Here is a 23,558-nt window from a genome sequence, read left to right as displayed (position 1 = left end):
AGGTTCCTCTATTACTTCATTCAGAAACAAGTGAACGATTAGCAAATATCACACAAAGTCCTATGTAGATTGAAGGTCAAATGTTTCCTGTGCAGCATGTTCTTTTTGTTCTAACTTGAAAAAAATATCAGAGTTCACATTAATCGTACAGGTTGAGAGAATTCTTATCCTTCTTTCAATATTTGAAGGCGTATAACACATGCCATTAAAAGCTAACGCTATCTTCCAAGAAGGCGATAGCTCCGGGCTCTGCTCCCTCTTACCTTACACTCATCACACGTCCACCCCTGCACGTTAGGTTTGCAGTCACACTGCCCCGTCTGAGAGTGGCACACCTCGGAGAAGGAGCCGTTGACATGACATCGACATGCTGCAAAATGGGGGAAGATCTGTGGTCAGGAAAAACTGCCTAGTTATCTTAACAGGCTTTTTAAATAACAATATCCTCCACCTATAACATTCATGGTCATGGGTTCTTGCTTTTTTTAATGCTGTCCTCTGCATCATTTGGTCCTTACAACAATGCTACATGCATAGACATGTCAGTAAAAGTTTTGGCACCATGCCTGGCACCTCATCAGCTATTAGGGTAGTCATATCATCACTCTTCAGTTGGGAGAATAAGGACCACCAGTCAAATCAGCTGTAGTTTGACAAAGGTACCTCCAGGTGGGGCTGCTCTCTGTTGTACACAGGGTGGGAGTGAGTCACAGCCAACTGGAGGACACCTACCAAGGGCAAAGCAAAATGAGATGATGATACAGCTAAGTCTAGGTGCCCAGACCACAATGCCATCACTCCTCCAACGTTTGTACTTCTTTATGGATAGATTGGATTAAGATGTGAAGTATATTGCATTGTAAGTAATAAAATTTTGAGAAAAATCTCAACATTTACAGAATGCATAGCATAACATTCACATCACAATGAATCAAACAACATTTTAATAATTTGTTTAGTTGCATGATTATTTGTAATGTACTGGGTTTTGTTTTAAAATTGTAAAAATGAGCTTGAAGCAAAATAACAAAATATACCTTTATGTTGAAAAGCATATGTTAATAAAAACGTTTCTTTTCTTTTATATTAGGTACGCAGACTTATGATTTGAGAGACTAAACCTCTTATGTTAAATTTTACACACTTTCTCCAAGATAGAAACTATATTTAGTTTAAGTATATTTTTGACATTTTTCATTCATGAAGTCATTTAATGTCATTCTGAAATATAATAAATCAGTCTAAAATGTAAGCGTCTTCCCAGAAATAGAATGGCAACAAGTGTCTTACTCTGTAATCTGCAAGGGTACTTTTAGTGGTAGGCCTTAATACCTGATTTAAAAATATTGGGTGGGAGGGTAAACATAAGTTTTAGATGATTTATAGATGGCTCTGGTGAACTTTGTATAATGTCCAATAATTTTGTTTGGGCACAGCTTATGAACACATTATACATAAAGCCTCCATCAGCCTATCCCATTAGTCTACATTTTCCCCTGCTTCTCCAAAGAGTGCTTGGTTTTGTTGTTGTTTCCAGCAAAGTTTGGCCATTCACTTTCATTGCCATCAAGTTGATTCCAACTCAGAGACCATATAGGACAGAATATGGGTTTCTAAGACTGTAAATATATACAGCGGTAGAAAGCCTCATCTATTTCTCAGCTGCTGGTTTTGAACTGCTGATCTTCCTGTTAGCAAACCAATACATAAGCTACTATTGCCACCACAGTTCCAAATTGGCCATCAGTGACTGCTAACTTGATGCCCGTACCATGATCTTTGAGCAACCTGCCTCAACATTTACTCATTTTTCTCAGTGACGGCGTAAAAGTAGTAGGAGAAATGGGGAGGAAAAAGATCTAAGTCTATGTTTTTCTTTGAGAACTAGAACTTTTGTAGATACTTCATGCAATTTCTTGTGCACACACCCAGACACCTATATATTTAAATATATTTAGAATTTAAAAGTCACATTTTCATAAATTTACCACAAATGTGCAGGTGATGAATGAATTCCATAGAGGCAAAAAACACTATTAGGATTACTTTCAGTGTCATTTTAAGTTTTAAAGTATTACACAAACAATATACGTAAATTTATATAGGAAAACATGATCTTTGGAATGATATGCTTTTAATGAACAAATCTAAAGCAAAATAACATAGTGCCTTATTATGTGAATTCTCTTGAGGGCTTACCACCTATTGTAGAAGAGCTATTATAAATAGGAGAAAGTAATAAGGCAGGTTTTTTATATTTTAAATTTTATTAAAAGATAAACATGAGTAATGATTTAAAAATTTTAGTACAATCTTTCATGTGTTCTTAGGACTTTGTGCTTCAAATCATAAGTTCACCAGAGTCAAATGTGTGGAACTATCTCCTCAATTTTTAGGGAGGTGGTCACTGGAAAACAGAGACAGACGTCGTAAAAGGATTAGCAGGATGAGAGTCCATGAACTGTGATACTCATGGCTACTGCAGGCACTTTGAGAGATAAATCCTGTCCACCTAGGGGCCTTCCTCACCATCACTGCAGTGTGTGAGCCCGTGATTCCAGCAGGCAGGTCAATCCATCTCATTGAGGTTTTCCTTCGTTCTCAGTGACCCTCCATGTTCCTAAGCATGAGGTCATTTCCAGGGATCTGTCCGTCCTAGAAACGTGGATGAAGTGCACAACCCTAAAGCTCACCATCCTCTCCCACAGGAAGCATTTGGCCGCCGTTCCTGGCAGATGTAACCTTCTTCACCAAGCCAAAGGCATCGGTTCTTTGGGGGTCTTACTTATTCATTGCCCAATTCCTGGCATGCATTTGAAGAGATTGAAAAGATCATGGCTGAGATCAGGAGAATCTTAATTCTCAAAGTGACATCTTTGCCTCTTAACATGAAGAGGTCGTTGGGAACAGATTGGCCCAATTTAACAAGTTGTTTGATTTTTTTTGACTGCTGATTCCATGGATATTGATTGTAAATTCAAGTAAAAGGAAACCTTTGACAACTTTAATCAGTTTTACATATATTACGATGCTTCTTATCAGACCAGAGTGAGTATGTTTGTTTTTCTTAGGGTGAGATGTATAATACATATTGTTGTGTAGCATCAGAATCCCTCTGGCTTCACATGGTAGGAAGTGGAGAATCAGATTCTACATCCACCTGAAGCCAGTTCTTAGGAGGCAGAGGGCAGATGTAACTTTCCTTTCCAACTCTTCTACCCATTCTGACTCCCAAAGCACTCTCTCTGCTTCCCATCTGGGTTTGATAATTCCTTATATTGGCCACACAGAACACACAGACCATATCCATGATTGCAGGTTTTATTTGGGAAGTGAATAGGTTTAATTTAGAATCAAAAACATTCAGGATAGTGTTCTTTGGTCAGGGCAACCTTGTTTCTACTGTGCCTGCAGGATAGCCTTTCTCTGGCCCTCTGCTCCTTGGTCTGGCCTCTGCCTAGTTATTTAATGTCCAAAGTTGTTTTAATACTGCTGGCAATGCCCAAAGGGTATCCCATTCGACCCTGAGTGTCAGCCCCAAATGAGTTCACTTCTAGTGCTGTGGGTTAGCGAACTGGGCTCCCCAAATAAGGGTCTGGTGGTACCTCACTCTAGCAAGCAAGCCTGCCACCAAAGGGAATGGGTTTCACCCGCTCTGTGAGCTAAGACGTGCCTGCTCTGCCATGCTCTTGTTTCAGTACCCGCCTCTCCTTTGCCATTCCTCTTTGGCTTTTTGCTTGCTTGTTGGAGTGGGGTGCCACTAGGCACTTAATTTGGGGGGCCAGATTTGCTAACCCATGCTGCTCAGAGATCAAGCAGATTCAATTAACTTTAATCTCGAGGTCCAAAGAACAAACTCAACTCCAGGATAGTCTTTCCTGATAGTAGGACGATCTCCCTTTCCAGCTTCTGAGATGACTCGTTTTACACCCAGCTGCAGAGCAACATTGACCAATTTTATTGGCCGAGTTCCAAGCATTCACAACCAGAATTAACCTTGTTAAGAATCACTGAAAAATGTACCCTGTCAGCATCTTCCTCTCTTCTCCTATTCTTACTCATCGGGAAAAGAAGACTAACAGTATGTCATTCAGAGGGGGTTACAGACTCTTGCTGAAACAGCCTTATCAAATAAGTCACTGCACGAAAGTCACTGCACAAATAAGTCACAAGGCACGAACCAAACTAAAGGCTGCAGTCTTTGAGCTTTGTCGGTGCTTCAAAGCAGCTTTGCTTTCAGCAAGCAAAGTTGGGTAATCTGCTTATTGCCGACTCTTAATGAGTCATCCACCAGTCCTAATGCCTCTCTCTTCTTCAACTTCGGTCTCCTGCCAGCTCCTCGGGTTATTTGCAGAACACACAGATTGAATAAGTGCAGTGGAAGGATACATTCCTGACCCCCACTTTTTCTTATTTTAAACTATTCAGACAGTATTCCATTATTCTGTTTGAATAACTGCTTCTGGGTCTGTGTACAGAGGTGTTGGTGGTGCAGAGGGTCATGCTTTAGCCTGCTCCCCAAAGGGTAAGCAATTATAAACCACTAGCCATTCCACACGAGAAAGACGAGGCTTTCACAGTTTCAGAAACCCACAGGGGGAAGTTCTACACTGTGAGTTAAAATTGACTTACTATCACTGGGTTTAGTTTGGTCTTTGTAAAGATTTTGCTTGAGTTCAATGAAGAGTTCTGGAATTCTCACTCTCCAAAAGGTTTCCATCAGGTTATCCATAGGTTTTATGATCTCCAACAGTTGAATGCTTTCGGATAGTCAATAAACACAGGTAAACGTCTTTCTGGTATTCTCTGCTTTGAGCCAAGGTCCATGTAACATCAATAACGCTGACCCCCACTGCACATCCTCTTTGAAATCAGGTTTGAACACCTGTCAGCTCCTTGTGGAAGTACTGCTGAAAATGTTTTGAGTTATCTTCTGTAAAATTTTACTTGTGTACAATAGTAATGGTGTCATTTGATAATTTACATATTCTGTTATATCGCCTTTTTTGAAATAAACACAAAATGTGGATTTTGCAGTTTTTTGCCCAGGTAGCTTGTCTTCCCTATTTCTTGACATAGATATGTGAGCATGTCTGGTATTGAATTTATTTTTTCAAAGGTCACAATTGACATTCAATTCTTGGAAACTAATTTTTCAACATCTTTAGTGTACCTTGCTCCCTTTTCTTCATATCACTGGCTCTTGATCATATGTCCTTCTTGAAATGGTTGCTTATTGAACAATTATATGTGGCATAGTGACTATTTATTCTTTCCAGCTTCTCTTGTTGCTTCCTGCATTATTCAATAGTTTGCCTATAGAATCCTTCAATATTTCAATTTAAGGCATGAGTTTTTTCTTCAGTTATTTCAGCTTGAGAAATGTTGAGTATATTCTTTCAGATCATTGCATGCTTCCTTATTTTATAATGTATTCCCCATCTACCTTTGAAATCTATTGAGTTGATTTATTTAATGATATTTTTGTTGTTGTTGATGAGAAAATTGATTCTCAGTCCATAGGGTTTTCAGTGGCTTATTCCTATGAAGTGGACAATTAATTCCTTCTTTGAAGTCTGTTCTTAGTCTGGAAGCTCTGCTGAAGTTTGTTCACTTTGACCTTGCTGGTATTTGAAATATCAGTGACAATAGTGTCCAGCTGCATACCAGCACACAGCTCACTATGTGTGTTGACACACCGACAGAGACATGGTGGGGTAACATTACTAGAGTGGAGTTATCCAGAGAGATCTCACGACTGAACACAGATCTTGAGTGTTTGATTTCTTATTCAACAAATTGTTATTTTTAAATGCTAAAATACCTGGTACCCAACCCTCTATCTTAGGAGGACAGAGAGACACATTTTTAATTGAATTGGAGGGTATACCAGGTCTTTGATGGTACAACAAAGATTATAGAGAGACAATATTTATTTATAACAGTTTCTAAAATTCTGCAGGTCCTGGATGCATGAAAGAGCCCTTTCTTCCCTGCGAAGTTTGCAGCAATAAATGACCTTGGCTCGAGCTAATAGCACATGACGCGGTGCTGGCAGCATAGGGTGCTGGTGTGCCACTGTGGACGGACATGCCATTGGACTTTCCCCAGGAAGGTTATCCTTACACTTTATGTTGTCACTAATTTAAAAGATTTATAAATTTGAGCAATACCTATAAATACAGCTCAGCGAATGAAGATGAAGGAGAGACCCTATTAATGCTGAGGAAGTCCTATGGTAGCTAATATGATGGGGGAAACAACCATAACAGAGCAATTGCATTTTATGAATATTTCTAAAGTGAAACTAATCATTCAAGATTTACACGTCAGTACATAAGATAATTGACAGAATGTTAACATGTGTTATACTATGTAAGAATGCAAAGTACACATACAAATGCCTAAGCCATTATCTTCCACTGTTAGGAATAATGGAATAATATAGGCAAATACATTTATTGCCAGCCATGTTTAAACTGGAGATAAACAAAAAGTGGTAAAACATAAATTACCTAATCGCCAACTTATCCCTCCCTCCAATGGACATAAGTTCATTAAAAAATGACTTTTAAGGCATGTCTCTTGCAAAATACTTCAGCAATGCAGTGCTTTTCAAAAGATTTGCTATATTTGCTATGCAAAGAAATACTTTAGGATACACAGATAGCGTATATATTCTATGCAGCTGTCATATATGTATTGTACACAATGTCTTCCTCTTCAATCCCCACTCAGGAACTCATCATCTACTCTGAGGGAAAGCGCATCAGTTCTGTCAGGGGCATCAATAGTTTAGGACTTACGCTGACAGTTCTTTGCATCCACCGCATCTCCGAAATACCCCTCCGCGCAGAGCTCACAATACCGGCCTGCGGTACCCGGCTTACATATCAGACAGGCACCAGACAAGCTGTCACAGCTGCCAGGGATGGAGAAGTCCAGGTTGTCATTGCAGCGGCATGGCTGACATGATCCTCCAGGTACGGAAGGTTGTCCAAAATAGCCTTCTGCGCATCTAGGTGGAGATTTTCATCGATAAGCATTTGAGGAAAGTCATGAAATCCATTTGGGGGCAATGTTTACAGACTTTTCACATCACCTACCTGCCAAGATGTTCGCTTTTCCTTTTAAGGACTGCTTTTCTCAAATGCAAGGTAGTTTTTAAAAAAGTTTCACTTGTCTTATACCGACACTGTGGCTACAAAGATGAAATCCTGCCAGCCTCAACAGTAATTAGATTTCAGGCAGGAAAAGGAATCTTGGCACCAGCAATGAAGGCGAGATCAGAGCATCATAATACACCGGTGCCTGGAACGCTAGAGGAGCCCCAGTGCGTGCTGGAAAGCCATTGTAGTGCCCGCATCGTATGTGTCCCCTCCAGTGGGTTGTTTTCTGTACTAGTACGTAAGGTTCACACTTTGTGCTGTTGGTACAGCAAGCGCTTGTTATGAGGAAACAGGCTCACAGGAAAGCTCAGCAGCTGAAGAATTCCAGAACTTATTAAATCAAAAATGGTGACTCAAATTATTCTCATTATTATTGGGGTCCCCTCCAAAATCTCTCGGCAGGTACCTATGTGTTAAAAATAGATGTACCCATACTTGCACATTCATTCAGAGGCAGCTTTTCTGACAGTCCTTCCTAAGGGAAGTCAGAAAAGGCACGCCCGCACAGGGAGGCTACACACCGTAAGGTGATGTTGAACTGTACCTTTGCACCCACTGCCCATGCTAGCTCATTCTTGCTTTGTTTTTCCTTAGTGGGCAAATTCTATTGTGCAGAATTTCGAGAAAACAGCAACAACTTTACAAGTTAATTCATTTTGAAGGAATAGCAAAAAAGCTCTTTACCATTATCTCTCTGCCCTCAAGCCATTTCCACTCATCATATGGGCCCCAGAGGACAGGGGAGAACTGCCCCGGGGGGTTCTGAGACCAACTCTTTGTAGGAGTGTAAAGCCCCTCTTCCTCCCTCAGAGCAGGCTGGTGGTTGTGAATTGCTGACCTGGAATTAGCAGCTCAACGCTTAAAGACTACACTACTAGGACTCCCTTAAATACTAGTGGATGGAGTTTATCTTGCTTCAAAGTTATATTTAAATACCACCCTCCTCCCAAAAGGGGAACAAATAACAGAAATGTGGGGAAGGGAGACAGTGGTCAGTGTAAGACATGAAATAATAATAATTTATCAAGGGTCCATGAGGGTGGGAAGGTGAGGAAATGAGGGGAAAAAGAGAAGCTGATACCAATGGCTCAAATAGAGAGTAAATGTTTAGAAAAGGATGATGGCAACATATGCACAAATATGCTAGACACAATAGATGTACGGATTGTTATAGGAGCTGTAAGAGCCCCCAATATAGGAGCCGTAAGAGCCCTCTTTAAAAAAGAGTCTCAACGTGACAAGTCACACAGAAGCATACTTAAGGTGTGAGCACCTAAATGTATTCTGGACTGTTTTTCAGATAACATTTACTCTTCCTTTCTGTTAAATTAGATATGCCAACAGAGAAATAATACAGGGCCTCTCAAATTTTAGGATTAGGCTAGCTGCATTACTTCTTCTAAGCCTGGGTGGTATAGCAGGTTATACACTGGCCTGCGATCTTCAAGGTCAGCAGTTCGAAACCACCAGCCATCCTTGGAAGAAAGGTGGTTATAGTCTTGGGAAGTCACAGAGACAGTTCTACCCTGTCCTGTATGGCCACTATCAGCCGACATCAACTCAATGACTGAGTTTGTTTGTATTTTTGTTTGATTGTTTTTTGGGGGATGGTCAGAATAAAAAGTTGTGTGTGTGTATCAGAAGTCAAAATTGACGGAGAACAACAGGGAAAAACAAAATTTCCTCCCGTGGTAAACGAGGTCCATTCTCATTTAGTCATAGGTATGGAAGTCATTGTTTTGAGAACAGTTCTCTACTATTTAATATAGAAATGGCTAAGTAAAATACATTATTTTGGAGAAACTTTCATAGTATCATAATGATGCTATGATGCATCAAAGTCATTAATTTCAGACGGATAAACTGATTAAGCTTGCTAGAAAATGTGTATGTGCCTTAAGAACCTCATAGATTTAAGCTTTCCTTGTAACTTTTTAAAATGAAGGGATTACTAGTTTTAATTATATTCACAAAACATTTTACCAAATTGTGAAGGCATTTGTATAAATATTCCTTGGAAAGATAATGCCACTCACAAATATAATTGCCTATTAATTCTTTTTTATAAGATATGAACTAACATTTTGATGCATAAAATCCCTCCTAATACCTTCAGGAGGGTATTCAATAAAGATAATAAGGATATCCTTTTTAATTTTAGCCCAGTTCTTCTCAGCTTATTTGATATTCAGGACTTATGATCACATGCATATATATTCACATCATATTTTGTTTACCACTAGGAGAGAGACTTTGCTCCACTGGAATGAGGATACAAAATGATCATTATTATAGCCAACTAAAACCTATTATTTTTAGCTCACTTCCATCAAAATGACTTACTGTCCTCAGAAGATACAGCAGTATATAACAGGATCTGGAAAATTTTCTTAACATATATACTAATTAATTCTACTACATAAAAATCAAAATAAAGATGAAAACCCTCTCAATTCAGAGAGAAAATGTCCATGTTTATGTAGAATAACTGAAGAAGCAAGCGTCTTTTATTTTGGGTGTAGAACATGTAATGAAAACTTGTGCATATATATGAGAAAATTCATTCATATGCCACTTTACTTAAAAGTAGGGACAAGTCTCTACTCTATATTCAGATTCCCTCCCTGGTATTCCTTTATGCATGACTTTTAATATAGACAATAGCATTTTTAGAAGCTTATACAAACCTTTCATCTGGAATTAAAAATTATTTCTAGATTAAGTAAATACTATTTTACTCTTTACATAACTTTTTAAAAGAATAATAATAGTTTTTTTATTATTATTAACTGATTTATTTTTATTTATTATTATTAACTGATCAGTTAAAATCAGCATAAGTGGAGGGTTTTCAAAAATATATATATTTCTATCTTCTCAGATTCATCACTTCTCCCCAAACCAAATTCACTTTGAATCTCAGGCTTTTTCTCATTCATGTACAAGGTAGAATAATACAGTTTAAACAGCTTATTGGATTTCTTTCTAGAGATGGGCATTTTGATAAAGCAAAGTCAAGGTTCTGTTTCACATTCATAAGTTAACTTTTGTCCTTAACAAACTGCAATGTTTTGAAAAGTGATATCTTAAATGTGCTTGCAGCCTCTGAACTATACAAATAGAACACGTGCAGTGATGTGGTGTTTACCACCGGTAACTGAGGAACAAGAGGATAGGAGGGGAGAATGCAAAAGAAAATGGCAGAGCAGAGAAAGAGTGAGAAGGGAAGAAAATAACAATATGAAGAGGAGTTCTCTCTAATTTAATCATCTCTCTTCAGCAAAGTTCCCCCCCCAAATCCATGGCCTACATTCTAAAATCGCTGCTTTGCCCAGACACACCTCAAGAGAAGACAGCCAGGTCCAGAGGAAGGCTGGATTGAGTGGTTCCAGCTCAAGAGAAAGAGCACCAACACTTGTTGGCAGCCGTTAGAAGCGAGGAGGAGGTAAAAAAGGCCCTTCCCTGGAGCCTTCGGAGGGAGCATGGCTCAGCTGACACTTGGCTTCCATTTTCTCTGTGGACTTCCACTCTCCAGAGCTGGAGAGAATAAGGTTTTGTGGTTTAAAGTCCCCCTTCTGTGGTAACTTATTTGGTAGTGCTAGCATCCCATGAGGATGTGTGAAATGGCAGAAGAGTGATCCCCGTGGGTTCCATGGAGATGGTGGGAAGAGTTTGTTAGATTTGGAGGGTGGGGTTGTCCATAGGACAGAAAAACAAACATATGGGCAGAAACATACTTGGATAAATAGTTGATAGATAGTACCATAGATTGTCTACACACACAAACACACACACACACACACCTCTGTACTAGGTAAGCTTGTTAGAACTTTGATTCTAGCAGGAAGGAGACAAACAACTATTTTGAATTGTCTGAGACTATGTTCCCATGGTCTAGCACCTCCCACTCCAGCTATAAGATGCTTGCTACATAAAAGAAACAGGGGGGTTGTAGTCATATAAATGTAGGGAAGGCGAAATTGAACATGCTGCATTATTGCAGGACATGCCAAAACTTTTAACGTGCCACTAACTGCTTCTCAATACTAAATGATCACAGAATATGTTATTCTAGGAACATTTACAATTTGAAAAGCCCATCTTGGGTGTGTGTGTGTGTGTTGCTTTACATGGCTTAGTTTACACATCAGTGAGCTGCAACATTCACTTGCCTTCCATTTTAAATGCTGATGCCAGGTCAGTGAGGTACATTAGCTGGTAACACAAATCACATAGCATAGTTTAGATGATAAGGTTTAGATGCACAGCATAGTTTAGATGATAAGGTTTTCAATATAACTGCCATCTCCTCCTTTCTCTGAACATCTTGCCTCCCTTCCACTTCAACACACAATTCTCAAAAAATGTTTCCCCCATTCTTGGAATCCACCTCATAGAATTGGAGTGCAGACAAACACCGAGAAATGATAAATCCTAAATCCTCCTGGAAAAATCTCATCCAAATGCTGGCTAGAAAAATATAGTCTACAAAGTAATCTTCTACATAGGAATAGTTGAAGATACTCTTTTATTGAAAAAAGTTGAATTTGAGAAAATAGCATTTCCCATCTGCACAGGTATGTGTCCATTTTTTAAAAACCAGATGAAACATGTTTTTAACAGTAAATCATGCTTTCTCTGTGATTCTTGTTATTCAGATTAATAATCTCTCAAGAATTCTTGCAACCCTTCCTACATAAAGATGTGGGCTGCTTGAGGGCAAGAGGGGAGTAATGCTTGTGTGTATACCTAATGTCTGGTGGGGCCCAGCACATGGTAGCTGCTACACAGATGTTGGTTCAATAAAATGTCGGATGTTGAATTGTAGACGTCTCAGCAACTATTATGCAACATATATAAAAAATACAGGGCACGAAGCAAAATAATGTAAATACATGAGAGACCCTGCTTCCCTCCATGAGTAGATTGAATGACTGTGCCACAGAGCAGCTGTCATTTTCTGCTTGCTAAAAACAAAGAAGTTGCTTGTTCTGAGCTGGGGATTAAGCACTGGATGTAAATGTCTTGACGATTATATGTTTTTTCCCCATTATAGTAGGTAATGTAGACACCCACCCACCCCATCCTTCTTTCTCTGTCTTTTGAGTGAAGGACATTCAGTTTCTCCATGTGTTTCATTGCAAATAATTCCTACTTGTTCCAGTTCTGTTCTTCCATACTCATTTACACAACTGCCTTCCTCCCAAACAGTCCTGGTGGCTGCCGGGAAAGGCCCTTGGCACCTGGCTCACGGAAGATGGGCTGCTAGCTAAGTTCTCTCTGTGGGTTGGATCCCACTTCATTGACTGTATGCACCCTGGTGGGAACCAAGTGGCATCTGCAAGAGCACAGCAATGGACAGGCAGAAGTCATCCTCTGCGGGAGTGCTCTGGCTGCTGATGGGTGATGGCAAGTCACTTCTGCTCCCTCAAGGATGGTCACAGAAGGGGCTATTTTTAGTGCTCAAGCACAGTGCCTCATATTTGCCAATGAGACCAAGGGGGGGACTATAGCCATTTTCATCCTGATACTGAGTATAGGGAGGGAGCTTTTCTTTAAAAACTTTTCAGGAGAAACAGAAGCACGCCAAATGACGTCAACTCATATCGATGGTCCTGCGCGCTGCAACCTAGTCAAATCACCAGGAATCCATGGGCTGCGGCGTAATTAGAAGAGAATATAAATCATGATAACAAAGTGCAGTTTGTTAAAACACTCAAATACATTGAAGGTAAATGATGGACCACTAGCTAAACTATGACCTACGCATTTGAGCCACACGTTAAGGACAAAAACCTAATTATGAAACTAAATGGTGGCAATGCGGACAGCAAGATCAATCTTAAAGTTCCCAGGCATCCACTTGAGCAACACTCTCGAAGAATACCGTAGCTTCATACTTAACTTTTAAGATTCAAACATTAATCAACTACTCTTTGAGTGAATGGAGATTTATAGCACATTTTCTAGAGCAACTATAAACTTAAAATCATGATGCAGTTATTTGACAAGTACAGTATGGGGAGGAGCTTTATTTTACATCAGTGAGGTGGCCGTTTTTCAGAGGCAGGACAGAGCATGACTACGCCTCTGGTTGGATAACTCCCCGATGGAGAACGCCCTTTGAAAGACAGGGTAGTGCAGCTTACCTCTCACAGCGCGTTCCTGTGTACCCAACGGGGCATTCATCACACACCAATCCAAGACTCCAGTCTAAATGGCACGTCGGGCTAAAGCTATGTTGATTTGGTGGGATGATAACAGGGACAAGGGAGAAGCACAAATATGAAATCATTAACGGCATACTTTCATTTCTCTCTCACCGGCTCAGCTATGACATAAAGGTAAAGGCTGGCAGTTCTCCCCTCACACACAGATTGGGGTCTGGCCACTAGACGATGAAATGACATCACTATTCTGCAGATACAAATATAGTCCAGTGGAGAGCCTGTATCCCTGTGACATTGTATGAACCGACTCTTGCCTCTTCAGGGTCCAGTGGGTATGGATACCCACTTTTAAGGGACTCACTAGGTTGGGCAAGGTACAACCTCACATGCTTTCTGGGTAGCCAAGTCCCTGGGAACTAGAAGTAGCCCAGCGCAATTTTTCAGAGAGCTTGGAACACTCAGAATGGGATGGTTATGAAGGAGGAGACTCGCCTTGTACTACAGCCATGGCTGGTAGACATAGTCGGGATGCATGCACAGATGGGATGCTTAGGGAAAAGTCTAGAAGAGATGAAGTAGTCCCAGTCTGCCCGCATGTACACTAACACAAAGCAAACCACCTTGCCATTTCAAACCTCTGGCCTGTTCCCAATATTGCCGCTCTCTGTGCACCTATTCCTACTTTGTTTGAATTAAAAAAGATCACATCGAGTTAGAAACCAGTCAACTAACTATAAGCGTTCTCCAACATGCTTATCTCTGCTCATGCAACTTTGTCTTGCGACAGACACCTTTTCTGCCAGGACTTTCCCACAAGATCGACACAGTGTAACGTGCTCTTCTGATAAGCCGTGGACAATGCCCCACCATTTTAAAGGAAAATGCCCCTATTAATCTTTATCCAATTATGTTTCCCTAAATAGATTTCTTTTCTACTCTGTATGACAAGATGTCTCAGTACAGGCCGGCTTGATGGCTAAATGCACTAAAGGGGGCACAACAAATCAAGTCCCAATCTCATTCTGCTCCTGACACTGAGAGACTTTGAAATGTGTTCTTAGCTTTTGTACCAGTGTGATAATGTGCAGCAATTTTGAATAGTATTCCTTTGATTTAACTCATGGTAGGCACTTAAAAAGTCCTATTTTCTTTTTTTTAATCATTTTATTAGGGGCTCATACTACTCTTATCACAATCCATTCATTCATCAATTGTGTAAAGCACATTTGTACATTCATTGCCCTCATCATTCTCAAAACATTTCCTCTTCACTTAAGCCCCTGGCATTAGGTCCTCATTTTTCCCCTCCCTCCCCGCTTCCCCCTCTCTCATGAGCCCTTGATAATTTATAAATTATTATTTTGTCATATCTTGCCCTGTCTGATGTCTCTCTTCACCCACTTTTCTGTTGTCCGTCCCCCAGGGAGGGGGGTCACATATAGTTCCTTATAATAGGTTCCTTCTTTCCAACCCTATTTTCTGATAGTAAAAAGTAATTAGAACCAAGGTCTGTCTTTTGTAACATCTCAATTTACCAGAGAAGTTCAATCCATTTAGTGGGGCAAGGAGAGAAGGCATGAAGGGGTATATCCATAACATACATATTTTCCATTTGATAGATTCCAACTCTAAGGAGTTCTGAAGACTGCCACTAGCAATACAGCCAAAGCACACCTGACCTTGGCTTCTGATCCAGGGTCACTGGGGGGAAGAGTGGAGTGGGGGTGCGGATTTTTCTGGCATCAGTATACCTGCACTGAAGAGAATGCTATTGAGCGGATTCCAATTTACAGCAGCCCTAGAAGCCAGAGTTGAGCTTCAGTGGAGTGGCTGGTGTGTCTAAATTTCCCACTGAGCATTTCACAGCTGCTGTACCACCAGGGAGACTTACTGAAGAGAGCTGGATTTTTGTTCCACACCATCATTGAGTGATTTCCTACTATTGTCAGATACAAATGAGCAGACTGGGTTTCATATATATTTTTGACAAAATCTAAAATACATGTATGTCTTCAAAAAGTGGCATCCTAGAACGATCTCATCATCTATGGAGGAAGAGACCCCATTTCTGGCTTTCCCACCATGGTGGGATGATGGTGACTAAGGGACAAACATGGCAATTATTTCTTTAAATCCTAAATCAATTGACCATGGGCCATATTAAGTTTGGTTCGTACGGCTCCTGACATTTTAAAATGATTTATTAAAAATAGTTTTTGGGAAAGCGAATTTTGGGAATAATAAGGGAAACAAATGTATAGATGTGCTTTACACAATTGATCTATGTATTGTGATGAATTGTATGAGCCCCAATAAATTGATTTAAAAAATAGCTTTTGAAGTTTTAAATCTAGTTACACACTAGTGAAAAGAGACAGAAATAAAGTAAATTGTTGCCGTTAGGCGCCATTGAGCACCAGTGGCCCCTAGCGACCCTGTGCCAAACAGAACCACACATCCCGGGTCTGGGCCACCCTCCCAGCGGTTCTTGTGTTACAGTCCCATTGGCGCAGCCACTGGGTCAGCCCCGCTGGTCGAGGGCCTTCCTCCTTCCCCTGCCTTTCCACGTTAGCAAGTAAATTAAGGCTACAATGATATTTAGACTTCTTCCCAAGATACGTGGACTTGAGAGTGCCTGGAGGCACTGATATTTAAGCACTGCATGACTACGATCTGAGAGTTGGACAGTTCAAACCCATGCAGAGGAGTGTCAGAAGACAGGCTTGGTCTGCACCGTAAAAGCCTTACAGGTCAGCTCTGTTCACACCCACGGGGCCACCATGAGTTAAAGCCAACATGATGACAATGAACAATGACATGTGGATACCTTCAAGATTCAACACAGTTAGTGCTAGTTAATCACTAAGCTTACCCTTCCTCTCCCTGCTCGAGTCTCCACGATACGTTTGCATAATTTAGAAGGGATGGACATAATCCGCCAAATTCTAGACTCATCTTTAGTTCTGAACATCCAGTTCATACCCTCAAAAGCTGTGTTTCCTTTCCTTTCTATTTTTGAATCTTCCATCGTGCTGCAATTGTTTATATTTCTATAGCCCCAGTGGAAGCAGCATAGAGAGGTGAATCCAAATATGTCGGTTGTAATATTGCTTCTGCCACAAGCAAGCTGCACAATCACAGTCAAAACATTTAATTTCTCTTGACTTCAGTTTCCCTCTCTGGTATGTAGGATTGGTTAAGATCCATTAATGGCCCACGTGGGCCTAGAACAAGCATAGAAAGTGCTGTAGGTACCTAGAGCACGATGATTTTAGAACCTGCTCTATTACATGTTTCTTCATATTAATCTTTTGCCTTAGAATATTTGTATTTCTACATTTACAATATTTCAACCATCATTTAAAGTGACCCCTTGAGTGTGAATGAAAGTCAGCTCTTTTTCCAAAAAATAAATTGAGGATTCCTAGCTCATGTAAAGCAGGTAGTATTCAAAGGTAGAATATATTGAAGGATTATTTGCTACCCTGTCTTGTGTGCCTAGTTTTGTTATGTTATGATGAAAATCTGTAACTATTTCAATAATATTATTTATTTGAGCCCATCCGAAGTGTTCAAGCATAGAAATTCATGTGTCTCTTTCATACAAGTTAGGATATAAGCTACGTGAAGCCCCAAATTAATGAATATAAAACATTTGAAATATTTGCATTTTTACTTGTTTCTCTAGAGGTACACTTTACTACCTACTTACAATTTATAGCTATATGAGAAGTCCAAGCAGCCAGTGGACCCTCTAAATAGTTGACAAAGTTGATATATATGTATAATTTAAATATTATATGCTTGTCTGTATTCATACATCATAATAATTATACCAATCTATCTCTATCTCTCTACACATTTGATTTATTCAGCAATATTATCTAAGAAATTTGGAGCCAAAATGCTTGTGATCTATAAGATTTATGAGCAAGGATTAAATAGATAAATCACCAAGGCAAAACTATCACTAAGCTGTACCCTCCCAGATGAAGGTTGCAGCAACCTTTAGCTCTTATTTCTAAATAACCTGTGAAAATTCTAATTCCATCTCCTTGACTATATGAAAATATTAAATTTATTCCTCAAGGTTTCTAACTCCATTTACAACAGTCATGATATTTAATTTTTTAAATGGATGACAGTCTATCCAGACCATTATGTGTTACATTGGTTAGTAATTTAAAAACTCAAACATTTCAAGATCATTAGATTAAAATGGATACTCCCCATCACAATCAAACATTCAAATCATGATAATTTTCTAGGTTCTTTAAATTGAAAATATTTTATGGATGGAAATACAAAACTTCCAGGATTTATTAGTTGAATATCATGGTCCTGTCTATCTACTTATGAAAATGCTATATTTAAGGGTGGAAATTAAGATATGCTATCCATTATTTCCAATTCTGAAAAAGATAATATTAAATAACAGAAGTAAAAGTATCTTGGAAATTTAAGCGTCCATAAATACGCAGTGTAATTGATATTGCTATTATTGGAAAAAATTCAAGATCCGGGGAATAGCCTCAACTTGACGTGCCCAATGGATTGAATTCAAGTGGATTGAAAAGGTTAATATTCCAGTAAGTCTACTAAGCTTGATGATAAATTCATTCTCCACGTCTTTAGCTTATATGATTCATTGAAATATACTAACAAAAGATCAATGGCTCTCAGATCAGAGCCCAGACTACCAGACCACACCTTCACATTGAAGGCCAGAGTTATTTTATTAAACATGTCTGCTCCATAAGTGTTACCACAGCATGTAGCAAAGAGCCAGAAGTCTCCTAAGAAAATATGAATTTTACTATGTAGTTGTATTTCATTTAATAGGGTTGTCCAGAAAATAAAATCCCTTTTGTTTAAAATTATGAACATGTTGATTATGGTTCAGTGGGCTACACTTCAATACATCTTACTGGTTTTGTCTTAGGGTATTCCTTAACAGGCTACTGCAGGATAGCCATCCTCCCGGAATTTGAATCAGCACAGTTAAAATAAAGCATTCTTCTAAAAGACAAAAGCAAGTGGCAATCAAAGTATTGTTCCCTGGAAATCTGCTCTAAGAGGTTACCATTCTAGGCAAACAACTAGAAAGAAAAGACAGAAAATTGGAGGACTCAAAAAATTGTGTGATATTTGTATTAAGCTTTTTTTCAAGTTCAAAGCAGTTAACATAAGTGAGGATGTGATATATATATTAATATATTATATAAGCCATATTATAATAAATAAGGGAAATAACAAGTTTATTACTTCATTTTATCTTTGGAGATCTTGGAACTTTTCTAAGATTCACAAATAGTCAATGTGAGACAAGGATTCATATGACCAGCATTTGAATAACTTTTATTTTTATTGATCCATGATGATGTATGTGTGCATGTACGTGTGTGTGTGTGTGCATAAAATACATATGCTTTTGAGGGATAGTTTGAGCTCTCTATCTTAGATATTAAATATCCAAAACAACATGAATTCACCAAAATCATAATGAAAATAACATAATTCTGAGAAATTATCATAATTTAAAATCCTGTATTTAGGAAAACTCAGATTATCCTCCTAAAATACATGTATGCATTTATTTATGTGTGACAAGGAAAAGTGTACATTATAAACCAAGAGTCCATTTGTGGACCTAGATGTCAGTCATGAAAGAGCTACGTTTGTGACTTACTTATTTGATGGGATATTGAGAGGACAGGCGCAGGGTTGACAGTCTTCAGCGGTACCTTTCGTAGGATCACCATAGAAACCAGGAAGACATTTATTGCAATGTGGGCCACCTGTGTGATCTTTACAGTTCTGAGGAAGAAATGTACAGCAGAGTTCATCATTTTCATCTCAAGCATCAACCTACTGTCAAAAATTGGTCTAGAAATCCATTTTGTCCATCGTGTGCCAGAATAATTTTGCCACATTAAACGGTTGACTTTACAGCGGGTCAATAGCAATCAAAGTTAATTCAATATCTAACTTATAGGCTACATGTTAATTTTCACATATGCATACTTAGAAAAAAAGAAGACTTAAATTACACATTGTTTTCCATTTTATTTCATTTTACTCCTTAATTTTTTCTCCCTTAGGGAAAGTATGATTGTATGTGTGAATGTAGTCATAAGATTCTAATAACCTATGTTTAGTGGAAACGGTAGCTTATTCTAGGCAAAATCAACTGCTTGCCTTAAATTGCATCTTTAATGAGAACAGTGGCTAATCACACAAATCCTTTGGGTTTATTGCCGTTTTAACAGACATTATTTGTGGCCTTGTGGACTCTCACAGTTTGGACCATCCACTAATGTGTTATAGCTATGAGGGTTTTGCTTGACTCATAATTAAACCTTGAGAAAACTGAAAAAATTTAAAAATTAAAGCATATACCAAAATATAATGAACCAAAGTTATATACTCTTTTCCTCTCAGACATTTAAAAATTAAAATGGAACTTTAATAGTCATTAGTATTTGGGAATGTACATCTTTTTGAAAAATATGGAGTGAAAATTAATTCATTGTAAGCCTCGATTTATTGATAGTAATCAACTCAGACTATGTTCACAAAACTCAGGAAAACTGGTATAAAAAGTGAACAGTTCTATTAATCAAAGAGTGGAATTATCTACGAAACTTATAATATCACAGCTGGAAAGGTTTTTATGTCCTTTGGAATCATATAAATGTAATTTCAGTCTCTAATAGCACAACAAAATATATCTAATTACTATTAGAATCATAAAGTATGGATTCATTATGAGAAATATTTTTTAATTTTATAAGTATATAATATTACATTTTCTCCAAGTTGAGAGTTAAGTACATGTCATAGTACATAGGCTCATGTTTTTAATATTTAATAGGCAAATTTTTGGAGGAAACAAATATAAATTCACTTTAACATAGACTAAAAATATATTCATCTGGATGAGACGACCTTTAGGATGATAAGCTTATGTTAATGAACATTCTGATTATTCAGTTTGATATATTTTTAAAGAAGTTACATTTCAATTAAATATAGTAAACTTATTGAAGAAAATACAAATATACAAACATAAACATAGTTTTTGAAAGTAGTTTTATAAAGGGGCCTAGAAGGGAGAATTCTTTATTGAACAGAAGATACTGGCATTATAATAAAATCTTTGAGATGTTTAAGCTCTCCAATTGGATTTATCGTCTGTAGAATTAAGGTCATCACTGAACAACATGGCTGCATTCCAAAGGCTGGGTGGTCATTTGGGCAGTGACAACCCAAGTGAACATATCAGACACAAAATGCAGGATGACTACATCGTTTCATAACCACCAAATTCCACCATGATCTACTCGCCAAACCACTGAGAATCCTCACTCAGACATCTTGACTCATAACCATCACCTCAAACCCTAGCCAGCTTGCCTTGTCTCTCAGCATTCATCACTGCCAGGCACATGTCACCAAAATGCAAAAGAGTCAGATAGTATATATATTTTTTACTGTGAATGCGAAATGTTGCTTCTTTTTATGACAGCATTCTATTAAGACCAAGGGAGAGAATAAGACCATTACTGTTTGTCTGTTCACTGTTCACTGATTCCTGAGACATGTTTACACACCTTTGTTTGGCAGAAATCCATGCATGTACACACTAAAAACCTAGGGTCGTTGGTAGGTGCCAGTGGGTAGAGACCTTATGCACAACAGAAGGAAACACTGCCTGTTTGGTGTACTGTGATGACTGTGTGTTGCTAGCAGCAAGGCTACCGGTGTTTCCTTGCCAGCAGGGTTCTCCAAATTGAACACGTTTCAGCAGCGCTTCAAGACCGAGAACAGACAATGAAAAAGGAAGCCTCTCCCTACTTTGGAGGAAACAGCCACTGAGATACCTTTCATGCATACCTTCGAAAACCTACTAGCAACACTTTTCCCCTTACACTTGTAAGTCAATATACACCATGTGCCACAGATCTAGCTTGCTCTCTGATGGCAAAAATACAGTTAGGTTGGGTTTTAAAGCTGACCAAGGTTACAAAGTGTATCCATAATTTTCATAAATTTTCTGATTAATTCTATGAAAAACAGAAACAAAAACCAACCACATGAAGAATAAGAAGGAAGACAAAATGTGGTTTAAGTGAATGATCAGGAATCTCCTAGTGTAAACCCAGTGTAAGCATTTCTCTTTTGGTGGATCATATCAGAAACCACATGTTGGAAGTTGGGTATGGATGCATAACTAAAAATAGGAGTGGAGATAAAGGACATTTGAAAGGTGCCCCAAAAGCTCTTACCTGATCACCTCTCTACCAGTAACTACCCCAGGCTCTGTCTCTCCCAGTAAGCTCTCGGGTTTCTTCACAATTGTCCCTGTCACCTGATTTCCTGAACAAGAACGCCCTGTCCAGGAAACAGATAATCCGCTTGGCTTCAAATGCCTCGGTGCTCACAGTTCCCTCACTACTTTTGGCCAAAATGACCCTGGATGAAATAATTTTATATTTTAAAATGACTTCTATTCATAGAAACATCAATATCATTTGGATAGAAACACCCAAATGGAAAATCAATATAATTTGAATTCAGTAGGGGAAAAAAAAATTGTCTGGTATCATGATATATTTATTTTGTCTTTTATTAAATTTAAATTAATAAGGAAAATCAATATCCATTTCTGCTGAATATTTCCTCTTGCAAACTGTTTAGATATAACTTAATATTTTTCCAAAGGTACATTTTAAAAGACATATGATATAATTAAAATGAAAATCACTTAGTCTTTTCTTCATAAAAATGCCCTTTGAAAAATCTACTGATCCACAAATTCAGGCTATGAAGCTTTGCAGTGCAGTGCAATGCAAGAAAGTCCTATACCAAGACAGCAGAAAGAGCATCAATACACCTACATGTCAAATTGCATTGAAAGAAAAGTCCTTGAATTTTCATTTTGGATTTTTCCCAGAAGCTTTTAAGTAGAGGGAAAAGGGGGATGGGGGTGGGGCTTGGGCAAGAGAACGAAAGCACATTAAGACGTAAAGACAGCAGAGTCTACCTTAACACCTGCAGGGAAATGAGAGTATGATATCCTGCTAAACTGGCACTATTTCAAATTACGTTTCTGCAAGACTAATGAAATGAGAAGTGTGGTTTCAAGTGTCATGCCATGTCAGACAATATAAAACGAAAATGCCCTTGAGTTAATTGGAATGGTCTATTCAGAAGAATTCACCAATTGAAAGACTTTGGAGCACAAAGAAAGCGCTCTGCCCTTCGTAGAGCTTTAATTTCTCCTTCAAAGTAGAAGTGGTTGTAGAAGTAAGTAGCTCTAGTGAATGCGTACTGCGTGTATTTGTTATTTTTAATCTATTTACACATCTTAGCATTTAGTGAAATGCTCAAATTCTTAAATAAAAATCACACAGCATGCTCACATTTTTAATGTACATAAGATTGACTGATGAGAATTACAAAGGTTGCATTTTTCATTTTTCATAGTATGGTGATACAAATGATTTCCTGTTTTAGCATAAAGCCATATGTATTCACCTAGCTATTATTCAAGCTTTATAGTGATGCATCTGATGCTAATTCCCTTTCTGCACAAATGTGAATACACATGTGTTTGTACTTATTAGTCAGGGAGACCAAATGCAATAAGGCATTCTCAGCATACATCTAAATTCAATATAAACTTTATGTCAAATCACTTCTTTGACTCAACTGTCCCAAAGGGAGTAAGTGGATTGTGAGGCTTGCTGAGCTGAATGAAGCCTCCAAGGAGGGAGCTTCCCCAAAGCTGAAGACACTCACCAGACAGTCTGCGGTGATGTCATCGCAGGACTCCGCGTGACCAAAGCATTGACACGGCTCACAGATGCCAGCAAAGATCGTGCCATTAACTCGTCTGTGCCCGGGCCAACAAGACTGAAAGAAAAAAGTGTTTTTCTTTAAATCAATCTTTGAGATTAAAAAAAGAAAATATGGGTTCATTTTTTGTGTTACAGGGTGGGTAAAAGACGATAATTTAGCTAGAATGCTCAGTAAATGAAGTTGTCAAAGAGTTGACATTATTGAAACGTTGCTACAAAGCTATTCTTTCTGATATTGGCGCTTGGTACTGACCTTAGAATTACTGGCGGGCATGAGATTAAAAGAATCGTTAGCTTGGTTTCTGTTCTGAAATGGTAAAATAGAGCAGAGATATAAAGATTTGAAATGTGACAGA

The 23,558-nt window shown here is 38.5% G+C and overlaps 1 protein-coding gene across 6 annotated transcripts in view; it reads right to left on the bottom strand.

Moving 5' to 3' along the window:
• The window catches only part of LAMA2 (laminin subunit alpha 2), a 671,264-nt gene that overhangs the window by 242,626 nt on the left and 405,080 nt on the right, over positions 1 to 23,558 (bottom strand). For 4 of the 6 annotated variants that reach the window (XM_045294657.1, XM_045294659.1, XM_045294658.1 and 1 more), the window contains exons 16-21: positions 23,456 to 23,509; positions 23,144 to 23,257; positions 19,029 to 19,156; positions 13,319 to 13,405; positions 6,807 to 7,018; positions 264 to 370 (exon numbers count right to left, since the gene is read on the bottom strand). In XM_045294657.1, coding sequence (XP_045150592.1) covers positions 264 to 370; positions 6,807 to 7,018; positions 13,319 to 13,405; positions 19,029 to 19,156; positions 23,144 to 23,257; positions 23,456 to 23,509 — 702 coding nt within the window. The remainder of the gene's footprint in view (positions 1 to 263; positions 371 to 6,806; positions 7,019 to 13,318; positions 13,406 to 19,028; positions 19,157 to 23,143; positions 23,258 to 23,455; positions 23,510 to 23,558) is intronic. The other 2 variants (XM_045294661.1, XM_045294662.1) reach the window with 1 other exon arrangement.

The sequence above is a fragment of the Echinops telfairi genome, unplaced genomic scaffold (genome assembly GCF_000313985.2).
Source record: "Echinops telfairi isolate 266 unplaced genomic scaffold, ASM31398v2 ScPeMD7_3533;HRSCAF=4204_0, whole genome shotgun sequence".
In the NCBI taxonomy this organism is placed as follows: Eukaryota; Metazoa; Chordata; class Mammalia; order Afrosoricida; family Tenrecidae; genus Echinops; species Echinops telfairi.
The sequence above is the reverse complement of the archived record's forward strand: the minus strand, read 5'-3'. Positions and strand labels throughout refer to the sequence as shown.